The sequence below is a fragment of the Myodes glareolus genome, chromosome 27 (assembly GCF_982192425.1).
Source record: "Myodes glareolus chromosome 27, mMyoGla1.1, whole genome shotgun sequence".
NCBI lineage: Eukaryota > Metazoa > Chordata > Mammalia > Rodentia > Cricetidae > Myodes > Myodes glareolus.
Window position 1 is genome coordinate 14,804,117 of NC_142052.1, and position 12,188 is coordinate 14,816,304.

The window sequence follows — 12,188 nt, forward strand, 5'->3', positions numbered from 1 at the left end:
GTTAAAGGTCTTAGAGAGATCAGGGATACAAGGAACATATCAAACACAATAAAAGGAATATACAGCAAGCTGATAGCCAGCGTCTAATTAGGTGGAATGACAGTCAAGGCAATTCCTCTAAAATCAGGAACAAGACAAGGCTGTCCACCCTTTCCACATCTATTCAACATAGTTCTTGAAGTTCTAGCTAGAACAATAAGACAACAAAAGGAGATCAAGGGGATACAAAAAGAAAAGAAAGAAGTCAAACTTTTGTTATTTGCAGATGATATGAAAGTATACATAAGTGACCCTAAGAACTGTACCAGGGAACTCCTACAGCTGATAATTACCTTCAGTAATGTGGCAGGATATAAGATCAGCTCAAAAAATCAGTAGCTCTCCTATATACGAATGATAAAGAAGCTGATCACAATAGTCACAAATACATAAAATATCTTGGGGGTAACACTAACCAAACAAGTAAAAGACTTGTTCATTGAACTTTAAGTCTTTGAAGAAAGAAATTGAAGAAACCAGAAAAAAAATGGAAGATCTTCTATGCTCTTGGATAGGTAGGCTCAATTTAATAAAATGGCAATCCTACCAAAGGCATTCTATAGATTCAATCCAATCCCCATCAAAATCCCTACACAATTCTTTATAGACCTTGAAAGAACAATACTCAACTTCATATGGAAAAACAAAACCCCAGGATAACCAAAACAATCCTGTACAATAAAGGAACTTCTCGAGGCATCACCATCCCTGACATCAAGCTCTTTTATAGAGCTACAGTAATGAAAACAGCTTGGCACTGGCATAAAAACAGACAGATTGGCCAATGGAATCAAATTGAAGACCCAGATGTTAATTCACACATCTGTGAGCACCTGAATTTTGACAAAGAAGCTAAAAAGTAGAAAAAAGAAAGCATCTTCAACTAATGGTGCTGACCTGGCATAACTGGATGTCAACATGTAGAAGAATGCAAATAAATCTATATCTATCTTCATGCACAAAACTCAAGTTCAGGTGGATTAAAGACCTCAATATAAATAACAACACTGAACTTGATAGAAGAGAAAGTAGGAAGTATCCTTGAACGCATTGGCACAGGAGACCACTTCCTAAATATAACGCCAGCAGCATAGACACTGAGAGAAACAATAAATAAATGGGGCCTCCTGAAAATGAGAAGCTTCTGTAAAGCAAAAGACACAGTCAGTGAGACAAAATGGCAGCCTACCAAATGGGAAAAGATCTTTACCAATCCCACATCAGACAGGGAACTGATCTCCAAAATATATAAAGAACTCAAGAAAGTAGACATCAAAATTCCAAATAATCCAGTTAAAGAATGGGATCCAGAACTAAACAGAGAATTCTCAACAGAATCTTAAATGGCCAAAAGACACTTAAGCAAATGTTCAGTATCCTTAGCCATCAGGAAAATGCAAATCAAGACGATTCTGAGATACCATCTTACATCAAAAACACCAATATTAACTTGTGCTGGACATGACATGGAGTAAGAGGAACATTCCTCCATTGCTGGTGGGAATGCAAACTTTTACAACCACTCTAGAAATCAGTATGGCGTGTTCTCAGGACCCAACAATACTACTTTTGGATGTATACCCAAAGGATGCTCAATCATACTACAGGGACCTTTGTTCAACTATGTTCATAGCAATATTATTTGTAATTGACAGAACCCCTTAATGAAGAATGGATAAAGAAAATGTGAAACATTTCACAGTGGAGTACTACTCAGCGGTAAAAAACTATGACATCTTGAAATTTGCATGCAAATGGATGGAACTAGGAAAAACCATCCTGAGTGAGGTAACCCAGACACAGAAAGATGAACATGGTAAGTATTCACTCATAAGTGGATACTAGCAGTAAAGCAATGGATAATGAGCCTACTGTCCAGGAACCTAGAGAAGTAACAATGTGTATCCTGAGAGAGACATATATAGGTCCCCCTTGGAAGGGGCAGTAGACAAGATCTCCTGAGAAAATTGGGAGCATCAGTATAGGGGAAGATGGGGGGGCTGAAAGGGGAGGAGAAGGCAAGAAGGGGACAGGGGAAGAGAACTTGAGGGAATGGGATAGTCAAGATGGAGGGAGGACAGAGATGAGAGCAAGGAAAGAGATATTTTGATTGAAGGAGCCATTATGGGGCCAGCAAGATACCTGACACTAGAGAAATTCCCAGGAATCCATAGGGATGACCTCATCTAAGACCCTAAGCAATAGTGGAGAGAGTGCCCCCACTGGCTTTCCCCATAGTCAGATTGTTGACTATCTTAAATGTCACTATAGAACCTTAATCCAGCAATTGATGACAGGGGTAGAGACTCGCAAGGGAGCACTGGGCTGAGCTTCCAAAGTCCAGTTGAAGAGTGGGAGGATTGAGAATATGAGCAAAGAGATCAAGACCATGAAGGGTTCACCCACTGGAACAACTTCCCTGAGCTAATGGGAGCTCACCAACTCCAGCTGGACAGGGAAGGAAGCAGCGTAGGATCAAGCTATTCCCTCTGAATGTGATTGACAGTTGTATGACTGGGACAGACTGTAGGGCCACTGACAGTGCCACCGGGATTTGTCTCCGCTGCTTGGACTGGCCTTTTGGAACCTATTCTCTTTGAATGGATACCTTGCTCAGCCTGGATATAGTGGAGAGGGTCTTGGTCCTTTCTTGGAGCAATGTGCCTTGCCTACTCTGTGGAGTGGGTTGGGAGAAAGTGGAGGAAATGGGAGGAGAAGAGTGAAAGGAAAATGGGATTGGTATGTAAAATGAAAAAAGATAGTTTGTTTTCCTTTTAAAAAAATAAAATAAAAAAAAAGGAACAGGAGCGAAAAATACATATTTTCTCTGTTTTGCCATGTGATGCTATTTGGTCTGTTGGGATACACTGTAGAAAGCCCTTAACAGATGCCTAACCAATTCTAGCATTGTACTTTTTTTTAATTCCTCTCTAATTAAAAATATTACATCTGGACCACAGTTTTCCCTCAGTCTCTCCACTAGCCTCCCCACTTTTGCTCTCCTTCAGATCTACCCCCTCTGCCTCCCTTCATAAAAGAGCAGGTCTCCCAGGAGCATTCACCAGCAGGACAGAACAAGCTACAATAAATAAAACTAGGCACATAGCCTCACAAGCCACAATAAATAAGACTAGGCACATATCCTAACAAGCTACAGTAAGATCTGGCACATACCATAATGGCTACACTAAGACCAGGCACACGCTGTAACAAACTACAATAAGACCAGGCACATACCATAACAAGCTACAATAAAACCAGGCACATACCATATCAAGTTACAATAATAACCAGGCACATGCCATAACAAGCTATAATAAATGAGACCAGGTACATACCATAATAATCTACAGTCAGACCATGCACATGTCGTAACACATCCATCAAGGATGGATGACACAACCCAACAGGAGTTGGAAGGTCCTACAAGTAGGCAGAAGAGTCAGAGACAGTCGCTACTTGCAATGCTAGTAACCTCATAAGCACACCAAGCTTTTCAGCCATAACATAATTGCAGAGGAACTAGGTCAAAACCCTACAGCCTCCCTGATTGTGAGCTCTGATGAGTCCTGGTGGTCAGTTGAGTCTGTGAAACATAATTTTGTGGTGTGCTTGACTCCTCTGATTTCTCCAGTCCTTCCTTGCCCTCCTCTGTAGGCCTCTACAAGCTCCACCTAATGTTGACTGTGAAACTCTGTATCACTCTTGGGAACTTCTCAGCCATCACACTTCTATTCTTTCTAGATTATTAAGTCACAGGTACATTGTTCTCATAACAGAAGGCAAGAACATTGTTGTCCTCTACTTTCAACACAAAGCACTCGAGGAAATAAGTAAAAATGAGTCTTTCATAAACTTGTCTTAATTTTTTAATTCTTTTGAAAGCTAAAAATAAATGCATTAATATGTAAGGAATATAACATTTCACATGAGTTAAATGGGTAAGTAGATAGATAGAAAGATAGATAAAAAGAAAGATTGATAGATGATAGATAATAGATAGATAGATGATAGATGGGAAGATAGATCGATATAGATCGATATAGATGATAGGTAGATAGAAAGATATATAGATAGATGATAGGTAGATAGAAAGATAGATAGGTAGATAGATAGATAGGTAGATAGATAGGTAGATAGATAGATAGGTAGGTAGAAAGATAGATAGTAAATTGTCATTTCTTTTGTGTGCAAATCATGACTTTAGCACAAAATTATGCTTTCTTTAGCCTTATAGTTACAATTATTTCAATGAATATCTTTTTAAATTTTTCCCTTCTATTAAACATAGATAATCTTCTCATACAATATTGATTGTATTTTTCCCTCCCTATATTCCTCCTAGTTTCTTCTACATTTTTTTCATATGAAGCTGAGAATTGTCTTTTCAAAATCTTTAAAGAATTGTGTTGGAATTTTGATAGTGATTGCATTAAATCTATAGATTGCTTTTGGTAAGATGATGATTTTTTATTGTTAATCCCATGAGCATAGGAGATCATTCCATCATCTGATATTTTTCGATTTATTTCTTCAAAGTTTTATTATACAAATCTTGCACTCGTTTGATTAGCATCACCCCAAGGTATTTGATTATATTTGGGGCTATTGTGAAAGGTGGTGTAGTGTCCCTGATTTTTTCTCATTATATAGAGAGAGGAGGCTTCTGATTTTTGTGAGTTAATTTTGCAACCAGCTACTTGGTTGAAAGTGCCTTATCAGTTGTAGGAGTTGCCTGGTGGAGATTTGGTCACTTTTGTACACTGTCATATCTTCTGCAAGGAAAGGCTGTTTGACTTCTTCCTTTCTGGTTTGTGTTCCACCCCTCCATTTGACCTTATAGCTGTAACTGTTCCCATCAGTATCTCTAAAATGTGTAGGTGAGTGTGTGTGTGTGTGTGTGTGTGTGTGTGTGTGTGCGCATGTGCACTAGAGTACTGCGTGTGGGGCCAGGAGACAACTTGCTGGGGTGTTCTTTTCTTCTCACCATGTGGTTTCTGGGACTTGAACTCAGGTTGTCAGTCTTGTAATCAAGTTCTCTTAGCAGTTAAGCAGTTTTCCTCTTATTAATAAATATCTTTTGTTCAATATAGTCATGCATATTCAATGATGTTCTAGGTGATATTAATAATTACTTCTCTTTATAAGCCAATGCTTCAAAAGTTAAATACTATGTCTTGATTTAAAACTTAGATTTTTTTATGACAAGCTTTGTGGTTTTTACATTTAATTTAAAAATTATAATGAGTACAAATCAAATCAGATTGTAGGGTACTATCTAGCATTCATGAGGCCCTGGGTTTGATCCGCAACATCCAGTAAACCAGTTCCACATATGTAACTTCAGCACTCAAGAGATGAATCCCATCAGATCAGAAATTTAAGGTCATCCTCAACTACATAGCAAATTCATGTCCAGGCTAAAATCTTGTCTTAAAAAATAGCAATAATAAAAGTTGGTAAGATGCCAGTATGGACGTGGCAATCCATCAGAATTGCCAATTTGCTCAGATCAGGGCATTTATTTGCTGTGCGGTGCTGTCATCTGGAATTAAAATAATACATCAAGTTTCACGAACTGAGAAAGAGAAACTAGAAGCATAAGGCAGTGAGCTGTGAAATGGTGGCCTATTAACACATGCCCCATTGGAGATGCTCCTGCACCCTCTGCTCCTGCAGATGGGCCGGGATCCATGATGCAGAACTGCTGAGCTGAAAGCTTTGGAGGAACTAGGGTGTATATGATTTGTATATATCTAATGAAGAATTTTTAGGATTAAATCTGTAGGCTTGCTGAATTTGATTACTTGTTGAGCACAAAAATTAATGTAGTCTGTCGCAGGTATCAGCAGACCTTTCTGATTCGTGTGTCAGATTCTAAGTAAAGTTGTTTTCTGGATCACAGAGCATCTGTCAGCTACTCTGCTCAGCTGTTCAGTAAAAATGCAGCCATTGTCGCATCCGAATAACCGGATGTAGATGCTTTCCAAAAGAATTTATTTAGAATGACGGATGCCCATCGATTAGTTCAGTTCATGGTCCACAGATTTCAGACCCCTCATTTAAAAACATAAAAAACAAACAAACAAAAGCAAAGGCTAGAGAGCCCTAGGAACCTGAGCAAATATAACTACCTGGGTAATCTGGAACCAACATCAGGCAGTTTGCTTTGCCATGTCCACAGAAGCTTCACTTAATACACAGACTCATCCACAACAATGAGCTTGTCAAATGGTATTTAGCCCAATCATTCTAAGTAGCCTTACTGCATCTATTCATTTCATTTCAATTAATATCTCTCAGAGAAGCATGTAAGAAATTATCAGTCCTCTATATAAAGCTCAATGATATGAGCATTTTCTGTTTTCTTTGGAAAGTGTCTTCGTTTGCTTTCTGTAGCCGTAGTAAAATACCTCGAGCAAACTAACTGCAGGAGCAAAGGGTTTATTGCATCATACCGCTCCAGGGAACAGTCTGTCACTGCAGGAAGCCCAGGCAAGAAGCCAAGCAGTCCGGGACCTGGAGTTGGGACCCACAGCCAACCGTGACACTGCTTATTGGCTCGGTCCCCATGACTTGCTCAGGCTACTTTCTTACACTGTCTAATGCCACTTGCCCAGAGGTGTTCTTGAATTAATCCATTACTAGGTCAAAGCTCTCAGGAACCAACCTCTTCCTAAAAGCCTTGCCTCTAAGCATTGCATTACACACCCGGTGTTCAATACATGAATTTCCAAACTAGAGGATACTGCTTTAAATGTATAACCTATTCAAAACCAGTAGGAGACAAATATGATAAGGTCCCAGAGGGACATCTTGTCATTCCTGGCTAACTATTCTGTAAGAGACAAGTAAAGGCAGAAATTTTAAATAAAGAAAGCAATCTGCGGGGTGTAACTCCCTAGGGAGAACAATTAAGATAAGAGGGGAATGTCTATTGTTTGGTGGTGGGGGTCTCTTTTGTCTTGAAAAATGCAGAGAACACAGTCCTGAGATTTCTTCTTTGTCCTTGCTAGAGGACAGGAGCAAACTCCTGGTGGCAGCAGATATCACCTGTGAGTTGCCTCTGTTGTAGACAGGGGAAAGGAATTCTTTCATTGGAAAATTGTTAGCTACAAAACCTCTTTACGTCTGAAGTCGAAGATTCTATTCAGGAATGGTGGTAGCCCCACCCTGAACTGTAGCAGTGTTCTTAATAGCAGGACATCCCCTTTCCTCTCAGGTCTGCCCTGCTTAGAAGTGGCAACGCTAAGACTACGTCCATCCGTTGGTTATGAGAGCCCTTATGGGAGCCCAGGGGAGCTGACGGCCCCAGTTCAGCTGTGTCACACTGCAGACAAGCTGCCCTCATCTGGTCTGCATCTTGCTTTCCTTTTAGACTTTCAGTTCAGACTAATCATTAATATACGAAGTTTTGATAATCACCCGTGAACTTTGTGGGTTTTTTTAAAGGTGGTGTAGCTCTCTTCCTGTAGTGTAACCATAGCAACTGACAGGGACCAGAGAGAGAAAGCTTTCAGACATGCTGTGCTAATTAATCCTGCCCTACAGTTTTCCTTCAGCTGGAAGATGCACTTTAATAAATTTTGCATGAGTAAGCAGGTTTTGATTTGTGAACTTTACAAAAATATGGTGTTGTCTTTACCAAAAAGATTGGGAAATGCACTAGAAAATCATATTTCAGGGTATTCTTGTAAAACAAAAGTGAGCCATTGTTGAAGTAATTTGGTCTTCCCTGAGAAACCATAGGCTTCATTTTTCTTATGAAATGATTGTGAATATCCTTAGAGTAAGTACCTTTTGTTCATTGATGTGTGTACACCTTCAAAACTAACAGCTTCCAACTGACTATATCACCCCAGGTGAGGTGACAAGAAAACTTACTCTAGAGAGACGAAAGCACTCGTCTGAATTAAGGCTCATTGTTTTCTATACGACATCTCTATGTGCAAACACTCTAAAAAAGCCCTTTTTTGTAACTTGGAAAACTCATCCTTATTGCTCTTTTGGGAACATTGCAGCCCAACTAAATGGAGTTGTGGCTCCCCTTGACCTAAGTTTGTCAGACAGGAGAAAATAATGTGGACTAGGAACTTTTAATTGCATTTTCTAAAAATCCTTAATCAATTTAACAACTCACTTTTGGTCTGTAATCACATGTAGTAGCTTGGCTTTCGTTGTATTTAGGGAATTCTGAAGTTTTCATATTTTTTTCTCATCTTAGACTGTCACTTTCTGTTTAATAACCAGCCTGATTGTACGAACTGTCAAAGACAATCTCACCTTTTTCCGTTTGCTTCTGTTTGAGCTGTCTGACAATAAGGCCTCAGGAAAAGCAAGAAGCTCCAGCTTGGATGGTCTGGCATCCCATTTGACTTGACAGCCACATATGGGATGCGTCAGAACCTATTTTCAGACCTGTCCTTAGCTCTTTGGTTTCTATGTGGAAATGTTGTCGTTTGAAGGGATTGCCGATCCCTGCAGACACTTTCCCAGCCTTACTGTCATATTAATAGTACAGTTTTGTCTGATTTGAGGTAGGATTAAACTTTTTAAAGTAGAGAACGTGCTACATGAAACCTGTGCTTGGACATAGCTCTATTTATGTCCAAGATATTAGGTGTAGTAAGTTAATATTTTTGTATATTTCTTACAGCTGTACATTTTTGTATGGGATATATAAGAACATTAGCCAAGGGCTGGAGAGATGGCTCAGTGGTTAAGAGCATTGCCTGCTCTTCCAAAGGTCCTGAGTTCAATTCCCGGCAACCACATGGTGGCTCACAACCATCTGTAATGAGGTCCTGGTGCCTTCTTCTGACCTGCAGACATACACACAGACAGAATATTGTATACATAATAAATAAATAAATATTTAAAAAACATTAGCCAATTCCTTATGCCATCACCTTATTGTAAAAACTACACTGTAGAACAATGGATTATAATAATAATAATAGTTGAATTAATTATCAACTTTTTGTCATGCCAGCTACCCTATTAATTATAAGTTAACAACAGAAACAACCCAGAAAATTAACAGCTATGGTTAAAAAACAGGAAGAAGTGATGTTCCTAAACATCTCTGATAATTTTAATATATCATTGAAATGAGCATGTTTAAAAGAGGTTCACAGCAAAAACTTTGTAGTATATTTCAAGTATAATACCAATAAGCAATCCCTTATACTGTGTGGTGTTGATTTGTCCATAGCTGTGAAATAGTGCCAGGGGTGTTCAGTTTAAATGAAGGGATGGTGTTTGTTTTCTCATCGTCTCAGAAGTTTCAGCCAGGAATGGGCTGGCCCTGTTGTATTTGGATCTATGGTGAGGCAGAATAACACAGGGAAAAGCCCATGTGGAACGAAGCTGCTCACTTTGTAGGAGCTAAGGGAGAAAGGCTGTCACCCTGACGTCCCTTTCATGACCCAGTGAACCAACTTCCTCCCACTAGGCCTCGTCTCCTGGACTCCCAGTACCACTGTGGGCCACTGAACTCTTCTTTAACAAATGGACCATGAGGGGACATTCAGATCTAAAATATTGCACTGATCATTAATGGTATGGCCAGATAGTGATCTACTATGACTTGTTTGACTTTCAGAAACAATGTTGTGAGATGTATGACCTTTAAAGGAAGTAGAAGGGCGGAGCAGATGACTCAGTGGTTTAGAATGCTTACTGCTCCTGCAGAAGGCCTGAGTTAAGATCTCTGCACCCAAGTCAAGCAGCTCACAACTGCTTGCAATTCCACTCCAGGGAATTCAGTGCCCTCTTCTGGCCTCCACAGGCACCCACTTGCGTGTCCACATAGTATGTGCATGTATGTACTTATGTGTACATGTACACACACAAAGTAAAAGCGAATCTTTTTGTAAAGGAAATTAGGCTGGGGACATGGCTTGTTGGTAGTATGCCTCCTTAACATATAGGGGAGTGTGTCCAATCCTTAGCATTGCAAATAAACATTATTTTTAAAAAGAACTGGTCATTACATACAACCTAGGGGAAAACACTCAAAAAACCTTACTAAGTTATGAAAGGAGCAGGACCAGAGAAATGGCTCAGCAGGTAAGAGCATGTTCTACCCTACTGCTTTGCAAAGGACCATCATTCGCTTCCAGTAACTACACCAGGCAGCTCACAGACTCTTGGAAGTCCTGCCCCAGGAGCTCTGACACCCTCTTCTGGCCTCTGTGTGCTCCCATACTTATGTGCATATACAACCATACACATCAAATTCAGAGTAAAACAAATCTTTCTAAAAATGGATAATCACATATTCCAGAGGTAAAACCATGGAGGACATACATGAATACATGTTTTGTTTTGTTTTGTTTTGCAGCCTTGTGCCTATGAGTGAATATTTTTGGTTATTAGGTCAAATTGCCTTTAAAGTAATATTGCCACTTTTTCCCATTGTGGTTTGATATCAACTTTCATCACCTATGTATTCCAATTTGATCATTGCTTTATAATTGTGTAGCTCATTGGTTTTCAGGTAATCCTCCTGAGTGTGTGTCCACTTGTGAGTCTTGGGAAAATACTCACACCGTAAAAACTTTTTGGGCAACTCTTTGAGAAAAGTATTGCAGTTTCTTATTACAGATTCAATACACATTTAAACATTGGTAACACTGGTCCTTTGTATAGCTGGGAGACTTTGGGTTTCTTAATATATCTTTTTTTGCAAGTTATTTGAGCAAAGAAATCTTACTGATACGACTTACATATTTGGAACTCTCAGAACTAGAGTTCTGCGAACAGATGAAGTAGCCAGGAGATTCTGAGGTTGTTCTGATTTTGCCTAGTGATATTTGATTGGAGCCCTAGCACAGATGCTTTATCTTCAATATGCATTATTTCATGGTTATTAACGTGATAAAAACATAAAAAACTGCATATATTCCCCTCAAACTTTGTGATAATGTTGACATTACATTCATGAATCTGAATTACAGCAGTGTTGTTTAACCTTTTAAACTGGAACATTTCAATTTAAAACACATGTTCTTTTCATGCCCATCTAACCTCTTTATGTTTCCTGTAACCTACAGGTCTTGCAAGAGCCAAATCCGTCCCTAGCCACACGTATTCCAATGAAGTGGTTACCTTGTGGTACAGACCTCCAGATGTTCTCCTGGGCTCTACAGAATATTCCACCTGCCTTGACATGTGGTAAGAAATGAACACTATCTAATCTGTGTGCCATGCTTGGTCTGGGCCAAACCTAGACAAACAGCAACAGTTTGGAGGAGGACCAGAAATGCAGGAGCGTAGGCTGTGTGTGGCAGTGCTGTTGCCGAGGAGGACCAGGGATGCAGGAGTGTAGGCTGTGTGTGGCAGTGCTGTTGCCGAGGAGGACCAGGGATGCAGGAGTGTAGGCTGTGTGTGGCAGTGCTGTTGCCGAGGAGGACCAGAAATGCAGGAGCGTAGGCTGTGTGTGGCAGTGCTGTTGCCGAGGAGGACCAGGGATGCAGGAGTGTAGGCTGTGTGTGGCAGTGCTGTTGCTGAGGAGGACCAGGGGTGCAAACCTGGTTGGGAATGGCACTCAGAGACTGCTCCATATGGAACCTTCTAAGGGTTCTTAATGGACAAGATCAGAGTTTTTTTTTTCTGTCAATACTGTAAGTTTCACTGTAAGATCGTAATTTATTGTTTTATTTTATAATGAGTAAGTGTGTATCTCCAAAGAGCAGTGGACTAAGAAGTAACAGGGAATGAGTTTATATTGACTACATAGGTCTGGTAATTGGTTTGACTGGAAGCTATTAATAACAATTGTCCAAAATGAAATGCTTTGAGTTTTTAAAATATGGAACAATTTCAGGACAGTAGAATTCCATGCAGCAGTTCACCAGCTGTTAAAATCTTTGTAGTGTATTAGAATGGTTGGTAATATTTGTTAATACTGGCAAACTACTCTGCATTGCTAATTATATAAGGTTTAAATGTCATAATCATTAAAGGGAATGAATTTCTTTCTTAACACTCTGGAGGGAGTCACACATGGCCATTGAGCATGGCTTTTCCTTTTCTAGATTCACGATTGTATTTGAAGTAAAATAATTCTTGTAGCTTGTGGCTGATTTATGAAAGAGTCATCATTCTGGAATGATTATGCCCCCATATATATGCTGCAACTGATC

General features: G+C 39.6%; 1 protein-coding gene across 4 annotated transcripts in view; it reads left to right on the top strand.

Moving 5' to 3' along the window:
• Positions 1-12,188, top strand: part of Cdk14 (cyclin dependent kinase 14) — a 545,726-nt gene that overhangs the window by 302,124 nt on the left and 231,414 nt on the right. For all 4 annotated transcript variants that reach the window (XM_087902477.1, XM_087902478.1, XM_087902479.1 and 1 more), the window contains one exon: positions 11,097-11,217. In XM_087902477.1, the coding sequence (XP_087758603.1) occupies positions 11,097-11,217 (121 nt within the window). The remainder of the gene's footprint in view (positions 1-11,096; positions 11,218-12,188) is intronic.